The 18,303-nt window shown below is 39.1% G+C and overlaps 3 protein-coding genes across 4 annotated transcripts in view; 1 reads left to right on the top strand and 2 right to left on the bottom strand.

The window, feature by feature from the left end:
• Window positions 1-7,361, bottom strand: part of LOC111862645 (viral IAP-associated factor homolog) — a 12,228-nt gene extending 4,867 nt beyond the window's left edge. Inside the window, exons 1-2 of the mRNA XM_023848172.2 lie at window positions 7,214-7,361; window positions 6,270-6,402 (exon numbers count right to left, since the gene is read on the bottom strand). Coding sequence (XP_023703940.1) covers window positions 6,270-6,402; window positions 7,214-7,219 — 139 coding nt within the window. The 5' untranslated portion in view covers window positions 7,220-7,361. The remainder of the gene's footprint in view (window positions 1-6,269; window positions 6,403-7,213) is intronic.
• Window positions 7,362-7,481: 120 nt separating this feature from the next.
• Window positions 7,482-16,132, top strand: LOC111862646 (NADH dehydrogenase [ubiquinone] 1 alpha subcomplex assembly factor 3). 2 transcript variants are annotated; one of them, XM_023848174.2, is made up of 4 exons: window positions 7,482-7,714; window positions 9,952-10,075; window positions 10,205-10,349; window positions 15,724-16,132. In XM_023848174.2, the coding sequence occupies exons 1-4, from the start codon at window positions 7,662-7,664 to the stop codon at window positions 15,984-15,986; spliced, it is 585 nt and encodes a 194-aa protein (XP_023703942.1). In that variant the 5' UTR covers window positions 7,482-7,661; the 3' UTR covers window positions 15,987-16,132. The 2 variants fall into 2 exon arrangements, with proteins under 2 accessions (XP_023703942.1, XP_023703941.1); XM_023848173.2 differs by lacking the exon at window positions 7,482-7,714 and adding an exon at window positions 7,725-7,848.
• Window positions 13,798-18,303, bottom strand: part of LOC111862643 (tectonic-1) — a 24,436-nt gene continuing 19,930 nt past the window's right edge. The window contains exon 8 of the mRNA XM_023848171.2: window positions 13,798-15,109. Within this exon, the coding sequence (XP_023703939.1) occupies window positions 15,104-15,109 (6 nt within the window). The 3' untranslated portion in view covers window positions 13,798-15,103. The remainder of the gene's footprint in view (window positions 15,110-18,303) is intronic.

The following is an 18,303-nucleotide window of genomic DNA, read 5'->3' as shown; positions in this document are numbered from 1 at the left end:
GGGTGGGGGGGGGGGGGTCAGGCTGTTGTAAGGCCATTACATACACACAGAATAAATGCACACAGACATCCATGCCTCAAATGGGATTCAAACCCACAACCCCAGTGATCAACGTCTCTTTCACCTAATATTGGATATATGTACAGTGCCTCAGTGCCCATAAATGCAGCAACAGTATTGGGTGGAGTAAACTTGCATACAAATACCTTAAAGACTACAGCACAAACCACGACGAGATAGGTCAGGGCAGATTTCACACACTCATATAGAACAGGTGAGAGATGTTCATACTTTCTCTCAGTTTCATTTTTGAAGATTTTTTATGTGGAGCTCTCAACTTTAATATAGAAATATGATAATTCAAATCTTTACACATTTCAACGGTGAATACGCTATCTTCCTAATGGGAAAACAAGACAACGAAATTTCATCCTGAATATAGGACAAAATACACACGTATAAGATTTTTAAGAAAATATATTGTAGGGTTTATGAAATGTGTATGATATGTATAGTCCTCATTTTCTTTGACCACTTCTATTATGATGTTTTAAGTAGTACGTATTATCACACTTCATTCTGACTTACTTTCCTTATTTTAAAAAAATAAAGCTATGCTTATGCAATCACCATGATGTCTGTGTATCGCCCTATTAACTTCTGAATGCCTGAACAAATCTTTATGAACCTTGGTATGTATATTATGGCACCTGAGCTCATCTCAAAGGCATACTACATATACTCTCCCAACTGACCACGCGTCTTGCCCAACATAGTAACTATGATAGTTTAAATATCTTCCCCTTTTATCATGGGGGTCGTGGGTAAGGAGACCCCTACAGGACAATGCCTACTGACCACATCGGCGTGTGAAGAACTTCATATATTGAAGTCTGTCTCAAGACATTTCTGAATGTGCTCCAGTCTGGAAGTAACAGCATTCATAAACATGAACTCACTCAGGATTTGTTCAGTTCTAATCTCGGCTATGGCAACTGCGACATTTCATGATTTTCCTAGTCCCCACCAGGCCAGTGCTAGGATAGTACGTCAATTAAGCCACAATTATTTCATTCCAACTCCTTCGCAATCAATTTCTCACTAATCATCATGCCATTTCACAAGATATAATCTGAATACTGAGAGCATCGTAAAGTGAACCACAAAAAAGAAATCATCTTCAGGGTCAGGATGCCATTGCTTCATTGCTGTCCTAATCTATATTTCATCTGACAAGGTTTTCACGTCATTCAATATGTTTTTTACAAAATAACTTCCTGGTTTGTTTACCAATTTGATTTTAGTGGACTTTCAGGAAAGAACAAACACCAGGACACAAGGTTGGCCTTAGTTTCTGCTAAGATGCCCAATATATAACCCCCAGATTCCAGTTCCTGCGCTCTGTCCAGCCCAAAATCTGCTCATGTATAAGTTCCCATAATGGAATGTTTTGATATTTATAATTTGATTACAGAAAATTTGGTGAAGACAAATTTAAAAAAATGGTTTTATTAGATGTGAAACACACAATGGAGCTGGGATAGCTCAGTCGGTATAGCAATGTGCTGTGGGCTGGATGGCCAGGGTTTGATTCCTGGCAGAGGCAAGAGATTTTTCTCTACTCCACAGTGTACAGACCAGCTCTAGGGTTCACCCAGCCTCCTATCCAATGGGTACTGGGGGCTCTTACACGGATAAAGCAGCCGAGGCGTGAAACTGACCATGCAGCTTCATCTACAGCCAAGATCAAGAATGGTGGAGCTATACCTCCATTCCCCCATATGTCTTCATGGCATGGTCTTTAATTAAGCACAGGGACAGCTTTATCCCAAACACACAAATACTGTGTCATTTTCATATAAATTAATGAGATTTGATATGTGCACAATGTGTCGATCTACAACCATCCAATTGATATTCAGCTAAACTGAATGGTATAAACCACACATTTGCTTCAGTATCAAGGCCACCATGTTTGTTTTGCCCAGTTATGATAGTAGGAGCCGATGTGACCCATCCATCACCTGATCAGCTTAGCATCCCTTCAGTTGCTGCTGTAACTGCCAGCCATGATCCAAACGCATTCAAGTACAACATCCAGATTAGATTACAACCTCCGAAGGTAGAGATCATTGAAGACTTGGAAAATATCATGCGGCAGCAGCTTCTGTTCTTTTATAGACACACGTCTGCTTGCACACCGGAGAGGATAATATTTTTTCGAGATGGTGTAACTGACGGACAGTTCGCACAGGTTTTGAAAAGCGAGGTGAATGCAATTCGATGTGCTTGTTTTTCTATGGGCCAAGAATATGAACCTAAAGTAACATTCCTGGTGGTGCAGAAACGTCACCACACCCGATTCTTTCCAAGAAGTGAGGATGCAGATGGGAGATATAAGAACGTTCCACCCGGTACAGTGGTTGATCGTGAAGTTACTCACCCGACTGAAGTGGACTTTTATCTGGTTAGCCATTCCAGCATCCAGGGTGTTAGCAGACCTACAAAGTATCATTTATTGTGGAATGATGATGACAGTATGACAGAATATGAAATTGAAAAGATTGCATACTACTTAAGTCATGTGTTCTCACGTTGTACACGCAGTGTGTCCTATCCAGCACCAACATATTATGCACATCTTGCTGCTAAGAGGGCTCGTGTGTACCTGGAGGGAGAGAACATTAAGCTGTCTGATCTACAAAGTCAGCAACATATATGTGCTGTCTTGAAAGAAATTGTTTCAGACCATCCCATGTTTTTTGTATAAAACTTCAGCTGGCATAAGGAAATCAGGTGCAATAGTTCCAAGAGTCGTCAGTTCCACTGTTAGTAGCCACTATCAAGAAACGACTAGTGACATGACTAGTAATGAAAGAATGAAAAACAGAAGACTTTGTGTGCCATAGTTTTAGTTAGTTTTGTCACCAAACCCCTTGAGACTCACAACCTGAGATATATTTCTTCAATTGAACCTTTGCAGTTATAGTCCTCATGTAACATCTTCTCTCCTGAGAGGATGGGTATGTCTCTTATGAACATGCTTGGCCTTTTGTCAAGCGTACATATCGCACATATAGCATGTCACTGAAAATTCTTCCTTTTGCATTACACACAAGTCCTCAGTCTAGGCTTTGCAAAACAGAACATGCCTATTCTACATCAACGGTTATAAGCTTGACCACCGCCAAGTTAAGCCTCTTATATTTTTTATGTCTGGTTTCGCCTTGTCCTATGCTGTGACCATGTTCATTCTCACGATTTTGTATGACTTCTTCATGCTGCCTGCACAATTTTGTTATACAATAATATGGCGCACACAGAAGGTTGAAAACTGTGTGCAAATCACAGAATGGTGTGCATCTTGGAAAATTTCCAATAGCATGGGAAACCTTGTCTTGTAGGAGCTGTAATTTCAAGAGGTTGGTGTGAGCCGCTAATTCCCAGCCGAGGCAAGCTGAAGTCTTTATTCATCCGATCAGTACCTTATGAAGGGTTAGTTTAATGCTGGTGCTTAAACACTCATTTTTTAAGAGGAAGTCAATTCTATTAAATGTTTGGAAGGCTTTGGCTTCAATCATTTCTATGTGCAGTCTTCCTGTAAACCTCTTAGATTACACGGAAATATTTCACCTGATTGGTGAAGGGGCTGTTCTGTCCATTTGATGAAAGATAAGCCTCAGGGAACGTAAGTACATGAGAAAAGTAGATGGCCTGAGTCTTATGATCATTGATTTTTATGTTCGAGTGCTCACACCTTGTCGCAGTAGCACTGAAACCTCGCTGCATCTTTCTGAGAACGTAACACTCCCTGCAGTCAGTCATATATACAGGGTGTCGTCAGCAAAGAGACTTAGATAGACACCAGGTGTTTGAGGTATATCATTTATAAATATGCTGTACAATGTGGGGGACAGGATGGAACCTTATGGCACCCCTGCTTGTATATCCCTTGGCACAGACATTTCACCTTCAAAATTCTGAATTTCGTCTGAAAAAGAAGAGCTAATAAGCTTGATTAGGCTGATCAAAAATTTTAATTCCGACAATTTACATAGCAAGCCAAGGTGTCATGTTGTATCAAATGCTTTCTCAATATCCAAGAATACTGTGGCCATAGACGTGTTGTTGATGAAATTTAAGATGACATGGTCCATAAGCCTCATACTTTGAAGGGTGCTGTGACAGGCACAGAAACCAAACATGTTTGCATTAAGCAGGCTTCTTTCTTTAAGGTGCCTTTGAACAATTTTTAGAATAACTTTATCAAATAGCTTAGGAATAAACTGATATCGAAACTCCAAAACATGATCGGAAATCTAAACCCACTAACTGTCATAGTAAAAAATATCCTGGCATACAACCAAATCACCATAGATGATGCGATCTGCAAAACAAAAGAAATCACCCAAACCAACGGAGTACTACAAGGGGACCCCCTCAGCCCCATATTATTCAATATTGCCACAGCGGATTTAATAGCAGTAATACGAGAAAAGTCGAAAGATGCAGTGATATNGGACGTTCAGATTACACATCAAAGACAAAGCACTGGCAGCCATGAAAGCCATGTATGACATTAACAATTTACATCATCTATCCTTAAAGACAGCTATGAGTCTATTCGACACAAAAATCCTACCAATACTCACTTACGAGATTCACCTGATATGGGAAAAACTGTCGAAAAAAGATCTGGCCAACATCGAGGGAGTGAAAGCAAAATTCCTGAAAACCATAATGGGCATTTCAAAATACACGCGCTCCCGCCTAACATATGAATTGACATGGGAGCCCTTCCTCATCGAAGAGCTGAGGATAAAGCTACAGCTGCCATCCACAAAGAATGTAGAAGCACACCTAGCGGAGAGAAGGAAGAAAAGAGAAGAAATACCTCTAGATTTCTACAGCACGGATGCCATGTTGAACTGGAACTGGACCAACGCCAACCAGAGACTAAGACATGTGGTGATAAAACTAGCAGTGCATGGGTTCCACCATAAAATATGTAAAAACATGTCTTATCACGACCCAAGCGAAAACTGCGTGTGCTCGTTATGTGATCAGTTCTGCGATGTATACCACATCACAAGATGTAAAAACAACCATAAATCTCTGTGTGATTATAGTAAAGGCTAAAACCCAGAATCTATGTAATGCACATTCGTGCGCTTTTCTGTTAATAATTTATCAAATAGCTTGCTTGTTGCAGACAAGAGGCTAATTGGATGTAAATTTTGAGGAAATTCTGGGTCCCTATTGGGTTTCGGTAACATAACTTTTGCTTCCTTCCAAGGCTTTGGAAAATGGGACAGCCAAACAAAGTGATTAAATGAATGGTGTCAGATGTACTAACTGTCTTCTTCGAAGATGCCTAAGGCATTCATTTAGAATACCTCAAGTCCACATGTCTTTCTCAATTTCAATGATTTTGCTAATTTATGTAACTCACATGGTCCTACTTTTCCAAACGGGGTATCATCTACAGATGTGAGTAGAGCTTGGGACTCTAGTCTCCACCTGTTGCTTAGTATTAAGATTGTTGTAATTTAATGATGTATATTAGCTGAATGACTTGTCCTATATCATTGTATCATGATCTACATGATTAACAAATGAATAAGTGAATGCTCATGGTTTTCAACACACAGGTCATGACATGAGCAGGTTTTCTAAACATACCGCAATCACAATTTTCCACAGGATAGTAATGAGTGGGGCATTCTGGTGCTGAAATTTCAAACTAATTTAATCCCTCAATGTCATGAAGTTATAGGGATGAAGCTAATGTGAACAATTTTTAATGAAGGTTTTAGAATGTCTGAGAATAGCAGAGTTAAAATCTACAAATTTTAAAACTTAAAGGATTTCTTACAAAGACACCCCCGTTTCATTCAAATTTAAATCTGGTGTGATACTTCATTCGGTGCAAATCACACAGAACTTCTGATTAAAGGGTCACTGAAGAAAATATTATCTCATTCTGGCAGTTTTAAGAATAAATCAGCAAATTCAGTGAACTGATAACTGTAACTAGGATGATCTCCACAGCCGCATGAGAATGTACTCTCGACAGGATTTATGGAAGGTGAATAAATGAAATAAATAACTTATGTCACTTGAATAGATCTCCATGAAAGTATTCCTGGAATTCAGCAAAGTCAACCTACGTTTTCAAATATGACATGATCATTTGGTCTTTATTCCTTACGTTTATTAGAAATAATTTTCATACAAGGAATGTGAAGATGAGATATAAATTTTCTCACTTTTGGACTGCTTCTCTTCTATTGTTGCTTCCAACATGTTGACAATATCTGCCTCCGTAACTTCTGTTTCTTTCTGAGGAAGAATTCCTTTGCTCCGAAGGATATCATTCCACTCAGTATCCTCATCTGGATTCTGGAAAGAGATCAAGGTTATGTACTTTTAATGAATTCAAGGCATGTTTGTAAGCGATAAAAATGTGAACATAATTATGCTGCAGGAGCAAAGCAAGCAGTCACACCAAAGCCATACCAGCAAACTAATCCAAACATTTGAAATATAAGGAACAACAATGAAAGCAAAATGACAGATGTAATGAAACTTTAAGAAAATACTTAACACGGTAAAAGGTAATGCTATCCCTGTAACAGGACATGGAGACACACAGGGCTGTGAGACATCAAGGCTCCCACATTTTCTAGACAATTGGCTCACACAGATGACAGTGGGGTTGTCAGCCTTACTTGATGGCCACCCTATACTCCCATGAAGATTCCTGGTACTCATTTCTGTTAGAGGCTGGGTCCACCCCAGGGCCACAGTGCGGGTAGAAGGTTTAGGTCAACTGAAAAATCCGATGACCTCACTGGGAATTGAACCCCCTACCTTCCGGCTTGTAGCATAGTGCCTCAAACAACTACGATGCCCCCTCGTTACTTTTTTCAGAAGCAATATGCAAACCACTCATAGTTTAAACGTGAACGATAAAATGAAATACGATATTTAGCACTTCGTTACTTTTTTCAGAAGCAATAATAATTTTAAATTGACATTGGTTTTAAATTATATTATTCTTGAACAAGGGACTCGCTTATTCCCGTACGACATGCAGCGGTGCTGAAAAATAATTATTAATCGACAGTGAACGCAAGGACAGGTAAGGTGTTTAATCATTACACCTTCCCGGCTAGCAAAATTTGGTCACCTCTAGCAGAATGAATCATACCTGCATATTGTAACGTTTCCGCCTGTAATATTAACAACACTGGAAACAGGAAAACAAAATTTTCGTTTGCACTTTAATTATTCGCCCACTTTTCTTCCACTCTCTACACGCTCTACACCTCTACACGAACTAATTACTGCCACGTGACCACCATTCACAACGTTCACAACTCAACAGCGACCAACTACCGTCCCGAACGATCGCAGTAGCGGCAGTAGCCATTGAGAACATTGGGAATAATTGCAGTACCTGTCGGTACCCGCTGTCCCCTTTTAAGTGCAATTGGAATGAAATAGCATATGATCAGTTTTGTAGGTTAGGAACGTTTGGATTTTATTGGATTTTCATTTCACAAGTTACGAATATGTCAAATTCAGTATTAACGACTAAATATTGAACACACTGAACCGTACATTTAATAGCGTGTTGTCTCCTAACTATAACCACAATGGTGCTTATACTAAGAAATATAGTAAGAAGCAGTGCAGCTCCCTTCAAAAGGTACGGGTTAGACAGCTGTATCACTCCCTAGCAGCTTCTTTGGTATTTGTGGGTGTATGATATTAGGTGCGCCTGTTAATGCACAAAAGAACAGTAAAAGGACCACTTCTAGACTATGGTCATCATGGGCATCCGTAAGTCCGCGCATGAATGACAAATTGTAATTTGGGCAAAAGGATTTCAAGAATGATGTATTTAATAATGTGACTTGTTCAAGTGTTACTGTTGTAGCAATTATGAATGCCAAATAAATTGAACGAATGAGTGAAAGTACGCATAACAAACAACCTAACCCAAAACACCGGTAGTGGGGACTGCATTCTAGACTTGAATCCAATAGCACAACTTATGCAGACGTGTCTTATTAATTAGATTTCCCTGTGTAAAGTTCTATGATAATTTCATAACCTAGTTGAGTTCCCAACATTCAAGCTTTTTTAACAGTGAAGGATGTTAGGAGTGTGATCTTCAGGATTGTGTTCTCAGATGGCTTGGAGAGAGACCAGTGTTTCAGAGGAACGTAGCTGATGAGTAAGGCAAACAAGGAACTGACAGAAGCTGGGCAAAATGAAGGAGATAGATTTCTGAAACAAAACTAAGCCAGTAAGGAGCATATCATAAAGTGCCCTGAAACATGATCTTATTTGTTGTACCTCATATTGTAGTTGAAATGGACTGGGAGACTTGTCATATTTTATTTGCACTTCTTCAGTCAAGTAATCATGCTTGCAAAAAATAATATATTTATTGTATTATGTTTCTAGACTAAATACAAACTGTCCTGACCTCATTTGGTATTAATGAGATTCAGAACTTTGTCTAGTTTCACATATTCTGAAAGACAACATTTTGGTAGCTGGATTTGTTTCTATTCTCACGTGAAAAGGTGGGGAGGCACCTGTCCTTGTGGGTCCATTAAAAAGAATCATCAAAATACTTTAGATTAACACTCCAAGAGTAGTAGGTACCTCCTGTCCTTTTCACCCCAGGACAAAAAGAGATTCAGATTATGGAACAATGTGTTCTTTTATAATACTAAATGATGGACAGAGTCCAGAAATTCAGTAATCCCATAAAAACCCTTTTGAACTTCCCTACTGTAATCTTGTGGCTATGATAATAGTGGTTAGTGCAAAACCTGTTTTACAAATTGTCAGGAGTGTCATATGATGCAGTAAAAAGGGGCCAACAAATGTAATAGTTCCAGAATATGTGACAAGTGGAGGTTGACTGTGCAATAGTGGAAATGGACTTTTAGGTATGTCCATGATTTCTGCCTTCAAAGGCAGACTGGTAACTCAGAAATGAAGAGTAGACAGATGAGAATCAAACTGCAGGTGATTTAGTTGGAGAGACACAGGGAAAGAAGATATTACAGACTTGAGGTAGTCCATATATATGCCTAAAGGGTAAGCTCCACTTTGTGAGCACCTTGAGCCAAATTTCAGGGAAGTGTCACTGTCACTACTCTCATTCTGGTTTGAGCCATCCAAGTCAGTGCTCAGAATAAACAATTATTTGCCATTATTTTCAGTATGGACAGGAAGTTAACTTCTGAGACATAATTTGTAGGACATATTGTCAGAAGGTTCTTATTGTGCTATCTCCATGTTATTAGATCTGTTTCAAATTAGCTAATGTGCATTAGGTAGAAAGGTTTGGTTTGTGGGGTATTTAACGATGATGTATGAACTTCAGTGGTTATTTAGGTGCGGAGGAGGATGATTATGTACAATAAGTTGGTGTAGATGGTGCAGGTCATGATAGCTTGTATCATTTGCTTGGACAGACGAAGAGAGAACATGTTTTTCCTAAGGATAATTAGTGGACTACGCCAAAATATGAACTGGACTCTTCTGATGTGTAAGTCAGGCACATTGTTACTAGATGTTAGTACTTTGGTCAGATAAAATGGATTGACAAACTTGTGAAGAGTGACAGCCGACTTTTACAGTCTGGAATATTCTGTGTTCATTCATGGTTTACTCAAGACAGTACAGTGCAAGTGAACATGAATAATAACCCCCTCATATAACATTCACAGTGCAGTGATAATTGATTTTGACAATTAAAAATGCCATTATACTTTACTTTAAAATTAAACCTTCAGGTTCCATAAAGTGTTGAGAAATTCTTAGTGAGCTGAGAAACTATTAGCGATGTTGTTTATTGTGACAACTTAATTGCACAGCACTCTTCTTTGTTTCACTGTTTGGTAATTCGTGTTCTTGTGTTAGGTTCTATAAGGATAGCTGGCCTGTAGTCTCAGTGCGAGGTCACAGCTATGATCCTGATGGGAAGACAACAGTTCAGATACTGAACAAGAATGTAGAAGTGTTGATGATTGACTCTTACAGTCAGGTAACAACTTTGTAACTAAGTAATTATGCAAATATAAGATCTTATCATGCTGCAGCTTCTGAAGTGATTTAAATGGTATGCATTCAGTTGTACTCCGAGGATTATCAGCTGTTCTGGTATTATTTGCAGCTTGGATTCCGACTCAATAATGGAATGTATGTGATGGGACCCATGGCCATATTTCCTCATACAGTCCTGAGCTGGAATGTGAGCCACGTGGATGCAATTAGTGAAGATTCTCTCACACTCTTCTCTCTGCTTGAGCCTAAAATTGGTAAGAAAATATTTTAAGGAGCTGTGTTATTTTTGTGGGTTTTTATAGACATCAGATTATCAGTGATATGCTATATGTGTCAGGTGATATTAGAAGCTGGGACCATTCATTGACCCTTGTAATGATGTTTTGCTGCAGTCACTAGGCCAGTAAAATTTATGAGAATCTCTCTGAAGTGGCATTATATCTGGATGATGATCTGTCTTCATGGCAGAAAGAAAAGTCTGACTTAGTATTTTGAATAGTTGTCATACGGTGTAGAATGTTAACATCACTCTTTAATCCGCAAAGCATTGATACATATGAAATCTGGATAACCCCCATAGTTCACTGTCTTCATCCACCATTCTGAATTCAAATTCTATGGGCTAATAGAGCATCACTACCTTTATATTTCTAAGAACACAGATTACTGCTTTCCTTCATTGACAGTTTGTGACTGACCAATTCATTACCAATTCACAACTTTTCCTGCCAAACAGAATACCTTGGTTCATAATATAGGCATCCTCCTTGGCATAGTAGCATGCTTTCATTGGGCAGAAGACGTGTTACTCCACGTAATATTTAGCTTAATAGTGTAAGCCTAAATAGAATCAAAGCCAGTGATTATTTCTAGCTTGATAATAAATCTCATCTCCTCCTCTTCTTCTACATGCATTTTGTCACGTCATTACCACAGAACTGTAACCGTCAGTGCTGAGAATTAAACAGGTGTAAATCAAAGTACACTCAGAGCATGCAGGCAACTGTACACCCTTTCACAATATTATGGCTAACAGAGCTATCAGCAATCAAACCTGTAAGTGAAGAGTTCTGTATCATTGTTGACTTCTTTTTTTAAGATCATTGAAAAACTCATATATGCGAGACTTATTACTCATATTGAAGCAAATAATCTGTTTTTTAAATTCGCTTAGTGGGGGGTGGAGTCCAACTGGGTCCACTCGGCACGGCAGCCACTGATTAGCCTATTGTAGCCTGCCCCGGGTGATTATGATTATGGAAAATTTGGTGGAATGAAGATTGGCAGAGGAAACCGAAGTACTCGGAGAAAACCCGCCCCAGTGCCACTTTGTCCACCACAAATCCCACTTGACCAGACCCGGGCTGCCGGGGTGGGTAGCCAGCGACTAACCACTTCAGCTATGGCGTGGCCAAATAATGTGTTGGTACATGAACAATATGGTTTTAGGACACACTCCTTGACTGAGAAGGCAGCTATTACATTGATAAATAATATTTTAACTGCAATGAATAATAAGTTGATGGTGGGAGGGCATTTTTTATGATTTACAAAAGGCGTTTGATTGTGTTAACCATAAAATATTGGATAAATTGGAATTCTATGGAACTGAAGGAAAATTCAAGACACTTATAGGATCTTATTTGACAGGTAGATATCAAAGAGTTGTATTGGGTAATAGAATTGGCAGTAACAACTCGTCCAAATGGGAAACAATTGAATGCGGTGTTCCACAGGGCTCAATTCTTGGTCCCTTGTTTTTCAGCAGCTGGGACTATGAAGAATTCTGCATTTTTAATTAAAAGACTGCAGTGTCTACTGTCATTCTGGCACATGATGCTAGATACTAGTACGTATAATGCCACTGAAAATTCAATGGGAAGTCACTTCATCTGTTATTTTAACTTCCATACCTTTATCACCTTCTCTCCTTTCCGGTCCATTTTATTTTTCCTATCATCATTCATCATTCGATATGTAATGAGATTATGGAATTTCAAAGAACAGGCCGTTATGATTTGATGTACATGAAGACAAAAGAACTAGGATGGAAAGAGAATCATGGGATTCAAAATGTTGGCATCGAAGACTCCCAGGGGAATAGAATAGTAGATCAGAGGCAAGTGCTGAAAATTTGGGAAAATTATATTTCAGAACTATATGATCGACCTAATCGGCCAGAAACCTTAGAAGTTGAACCGGAAGAAGAAGTAGATACAGACGAGAAAGGACCATATATTTTACAAAGTGAGGTGGAAAAAGCTATCAAGGAAATGAGGAAGGGAAAGGCTACAGGAGATGATGATGTACCTGGAGATGTGCTCAAGTTACTGGGAGAAGGTGGTTTGAAAACACTGACAAAACTAATGAACACCATATATGAAAGTGGAGAGTGGCCCAAGGACTTTACAGAAGTTACAATGATTGCCTTAAAGAAAAAGACAAAAGCTACAAAATGCAGCGACCATCGCACAATAAGTCTTATTGCACATACAGCAAAGATAATAGCAAAGATACTTAAAAGAAGAATTGAAAGGAAAATAGAGGATGTACTTGGAGAAGATCAGTTTGGATTTAGAAGAGGAAAAGGAACCAGGGATGCAATTGGGATGATGAGAATTATAGCGGAACGAACTTTGGAGATAGATGAAGAACTGTGTGTTTGCTTCATAGACTGGCAGAAGGCATTTGACCGGGTAAACTGGACCAAATTAATGCAGATCCTGAAAGAAACAGGTATCGATTGGCATGAAAGAAGATTGATTAGCAAATTGTACATGGATCAGAAAGTTAGAGTACGACTGGACAGGGGGGAGACAGGAAGTGTGCAGATTGGAAGAGGAGTTCGACAAGGATGCTGTTTATCACCAATTCTGTTCAACTTGTACAGCGAATGCCTTACCAAGGAAGCTCTGGATGGGCTCGGTGACTTCAAAGTAGGAGGGCAAATTATTCAAACTGTGAAATATGCAGATGACCTTGTGTTAATGGCTAAGGAAGAAACTGTGCTACAGGGCATGATTGATAGACTAATTGAAATTGGAAGGTGCTATGGCATGGAAATGAATGTGGAGAAAACAAAAGTAATGAAAATTTCGAGACAACCAACCCCAGTCACAATAAAGATAGACCAAAAACAAGTGGAGAATGTGAAATGTTTTAAATATTTGGGTAGCTTGTTAACAGATGATGGAAGGTGTACTTGTGAAATTAAATCCAGGATTGCCATGGCAAAAGCTGCATTTAGCAAGAAGAAGAATCTTTTTACCAGCAAATTGGACTTAAATTTGAGGAAGAAACTAGTGAAATGCTACATTTGGAGCATAGCTCTGTATGGGGCTGAAACATGGACACTTAGGGCAGTAGATCAGAAACATCTGGAAAGTTTCGAAATGTGGTGTTGGAGAAGAATGGAGAAGATCAGTTGGACCGATTATGTGAGAAATGAAGAAGTGTTAATTAGAGTCAGTGAGCAGAGGAATATCCTACATGAAATAAGAAAACGGAAGGCTAATTGGATTGGTCATGTTTTACGCAGAAACTGCCTTCTAAAAGAAGCTATCGAAGGAAAGATAGATGGGCGGATAGAAGTGACAAGAAGACGAGGAAGAAGACGTAAGAAGATGCTGGATGACCTTGGGGACAGAAGAGGATACTGTCATTTGAAGGAGAAAGCTCTAGATCGCATTAAGTGGAGGAATTGTTTTGAAAGAGACTGTGGACCTGTCGTCTTGACAGATTACTGATGATGATGATGATCATCATCATCATTCACCTCCCCTTCCTTCATCCATCACCTGTGCCTTGATGTGTTGCTTGCTTTGAGTCATAATATACAGTAAATGTTCTATGATAGATCACTTGTGCATTTTGTTTACATGGAAACAGTATGAGAACATTCTTGAATTGTTGCGTCCTGTTTGTGCATACAAATAAATATAAATTATAGTGCCAGTATAAAACATTTTTTTCACTAGTTACAATTGGTCAGATCTGACATAATACTAAATATACTTTATATTTTAAATTAAGACTTGAAAACTGTGTTGAAGCACTGTAGAGAGAAGACACTTATGACAAGTGATTGGGAAGCTGGTCTGGCAGTGGTCAGATCTTCAGTTATTGTGCAGCATTTGTGTTAATTCGTTTTGTAGAGGTTTTCTTCTAGTTGGACATTTTGTCTGCTATTGTTTTGGGGTGGGCTGGGGTGTGGAATGAAATGTGTGGAGCATCTCACTGTGGTGGTGGAAGTTTGTGCTGGTGTGGTGCATGTTTTGTATTAGCACTGTAATTTATATGTAGTCATTCACCATTTGTGTATTTCCTCAAGAATCACCTGATTGTGGCCTGTCTAGGCTGAAACGTATTTTGAATTGATAAATAAAAAAATGTGTGATGGCAACACCTTCATTTTTATGGGAACAATGCAGTGACAGACTGACAAATGCTGCCCTGTTTAAAATGAGTTTCTGTATTGGCTCCAGTTCAGTATTATTAGTTTAATAGTTTATTTAGAGATGATGTGGCAGGCTCCATTGTGCAGTGAAAATAAAGACGCAGCATCTTCACGCCGCCCTCATATCCCCTATGAAAAGTGGGTATTTTTCTGAGAAAGCTGTTGGAATTTCTGGTATATGAGTTGATCCTTAGGACACTTGGAACCTTGTGCCGAGGGTTTCGTTAACATTTTAAAAAATGTATACAGGTTTGTGTCAAATTTCATTATGAGGTATACAGTTAAATAGAAATTCTGGGAGATTTTCTTCTAAATTTTCTGTGGTATGTTACAAGAGACTTCTACTAAATATGGGTTTCAACACTGCTTCATCTTTAGTAACAGAAATACATACCTCTCTTACACAGTGCATATTCAGACATGCAAGGGAGCATGATGAACAGACATACCATATGTGAAATTGCTTTATCCAGTGGGCAAAGTGGGCAGCTGCCCAGGGCCCACACCATGTGCTTGAACCTTCCCAATATTGAAGCCAGAATTAACTTCCATTCAAGTCTGCAGCAAAAAATGAAAGTAGACTTATGAGATCACTTTACTGTCTGTATATCCCTGTCAACTTCTGAATGCCTGAGCCCATTTTGATATGGTACTTCATAAATCTCTCCCATCAGTCTGTTTCTGTATGTATATCCCCTGATCATTGCTAAGCAGTGCACGGTAAACATGTTCCCACAGCAAAGAATACACACAACAACAGAAGAACTGTTGGATGCGTCTTTTTCCTTGTGTTCCATATCATATCAGAAGAGTCTGTATATCTCCCTACTGTTGCTAGGCAGTTCACATTGTATCAAAGGAAAGTATGCGATTAGTTCTTCCCAGAACATCTTTCTTTTTAGGTTATATGTATCTAATCTTTTCCTGCCCTTGTCACTCTTCTTAATATAAATTTTGTATTGGTAGTAAACTATAGTCATTTAAAAAAGTGTAGAGAGGAGTGGTGCTAAGATCATTCTGTGCCCAGGACCCAGCTTTGCCTTTGAGCAGCGCACATGCATTCAACGTATCTATATTTATTCATCCTTTCAGGCTCAGACATTTCAGCTGTATAGTGAGCTGTTTCTGTCAGATTGTTGCAGTTGTTCATATGACAGTGTGTGAATTTTCAGATATTCTTGTTCTGGGGATAGGAGATGTGAGGAATAGCCCAAAGCTGAACAAGTGTGTGCATTCCTTCATGGCAAATCATCGCATCAGTATCGAAGTATTAACCACACAGCAGGCCTGTGCAACATTCAACTTTCTGAATTCTGAGAGCAGATACATTGCAGGGGCCCTCATCCCACCCCTCACACTCCAGCCTACTGAGGATGATGTGATTATGTCTAAAAAGAGATATAACATGTTGTATGGATCTGGTGAGGGTTTGTAAATGATAGTGGAAGTGGTTATGTCATATAGTTTTCATGTCAAGAGTGAGTCTTAAATATTACCCATCTTTGTATATGTCCATCTGTAAAATTTTAATGCAGTGGAACCTCGCTTAATGGGTAATTTGCATAATGAGCAAAAAAAAAACTGTAAAAAAATGAATTGCTTAACGAGCGATGTTTCACATAACGAGTGATGAGAGGAGAAGTCCCGGATTTTGCGTTTGCTACATCAGTCTGTGTTTAGCATTCGTTCTGCTAGCATCTTAATGTCGCTTGTGATCACAGATTTTTCCAAACTTTTGTTCAGACATATTATTTGTGATTTTTTTTGTGCAAAGTTTAATACCCTTGCAAAAATGTCCCCGAAGAAAAAGCCGCAAAAAGATAGCCATAAGAGAATAAAAATAACCATAGAAATGAAATGTAAAATCATTGAAAAGCGAGAACGAGGTGTGAGCGTGGCTGATCTAGCACGCACATACAGTCGGTATACATCAACGATTTGCACTATCCTCAAGAACAAGGACAAGATTAAGGAGATAGATGCTTCAAATGGAGTGACAAGAATATCTACACAATGGTTACAAATTCTCGACAATGTTGAAAGGTTGTAGATGAAATGATTGGGGATCATCAGTGCGGGTTTCGATGTAACAGATCCACTACAGATCAGATCTTTTGCATTCATCAGATATTGGAGAAAAAATGGGAGTACGATGAGACAGTACATCAGCTATTCATAGACTTCAAGAAAGCCTATGACTCAGGAGGGAAGTATTGTACAATATTCTGAGTTTGGGATACCCATGAAACTAGTTAGGTTGATTAAAATGTGTTTAAACGAAACGTATAGTAAAGTCTGTGTAGGTAAACATTTGTCTGATAAATTTCCTATCCAGAATGTCCTAAAACACTTTATTGCTTTATTACCACTCCTTTTCAACTTTGCTCTAGAATATGCCATTAGGAACGTCCAGGGACCAGGTGAGACTGAAATTAAACAGGACATATCAGCTGTTGGCCTATGTCGATGATGTGAATCTGTTGGGTGATAATGTAGATACCATAAAGAAAAACGGGGGCACGTGGTAGCATAGTGATTGAGGAGCTATGCTACAAGCCGGAAGGTCGCAGGTTCAAGTCCCGATGAAGTCATTGGATTTTTTTCAGTTGACCTAATCCTTCCAGTCGCACTAGGCCCTGGGGTTTACTCAGCCTCTAACAGAAATGAGTACCAGGAATTAATTAAATAATTCTCCTGGGGAGTAAAGCACGGCCGGCGTGTAGGGCTGACAACCTTACCGCCATCTTTGAGCCGATTGTCTAGACAATGTGGGACCCTCAACGTCTCACAACCCTACGGTTCTTCATGGCCTGGTACTGGGATAGCTTTACTTTTTTTACTTTTTTACCATAAAGAAAAACACACAAACTTTAAATGATGCAAGAAAAGAGGTTGGTCTAGAAGTGAACACTGAGAAAACTAAGTGTTGCTGTCTCGTCACCAAAATGCAGGGTAAAATCATGATATAAAGATAGGAACAGATGTTTTGAAAATTTGGCACAATTCAGATATTTGGGAACAACGATAACAGATCAAAACCTGATTCAGGAGGAAATTAAGAGGAGATTGAACTTTGGTAATGCTTGCTACCATTCAGTCCAGAACCTTTTGTCTTCTCGTCTGCTGTCCAAAAACATAAAAATTAGAATATACAAAACTATAATTTTGCCTGTGGTTCTGTATGGGTGTGAAACTTGGTTTGACATTAAGGGAGGAAGATAGACTGAGGGTGTTAAGGAGAATATTTGGACCGAAGAGAGATGAAGTGACAGGAGATTCGAGAAAACTGCATAACAAGAATGTGGTGCAGTGAATGCCAACCCCCGGTAATATGTTAACATAGTATTAACTTTTTGTATTTTAGGAAAAAAATATTGGTTGGAATAGATTTAGTCTTGGGAAATACTTGTACGAGGTACGAAAGCGGATGTAAGAAAGGTTAAACAACTTAAAGGAATTTCTGCGTATGGATTTAGACGGACATTGGCCTGCCACGCGGGAATGTCCAGTCAGCAGAATGACGTTGAATGTATATCGAACTGCTAACTACAGAATTTACACTTGTGTGATGGGGGGACGTTTGGAGGTATAAGTGTCAGCCAAACAGTTAAGCAGTAGAAGGGGGTGTGTCCCCTTAGGATCCCAGCCAACGAGATCACCCACCTTGGGATAAGACGTCATTGGAGGCGGACTTACACCCTCCGGGAAAATAATGAGTAAGCATACATATGGGGTATATAACCCAGAGACCA

Source organism: Cryptotermes secundus, unplaced genomic scaffold (assembly GCF_002891405.2).
Source record: "Cryptotermes secundus unplaced genomic scaffold, Csec_1.0 scaffold5, whole genome shotgun sequence".
NCBI classification, from domain to species: Eukaryota; Metazoa; Arthropoda; class Insecta; order Blattodea; family Kalotermitidae; genus Cryptotermes; species Cryptotermes secundus.
Note: the sequence above shows the minus strand (reverse complement) of the source record. Positions and strands in the feature narration are given on the sequence as shown.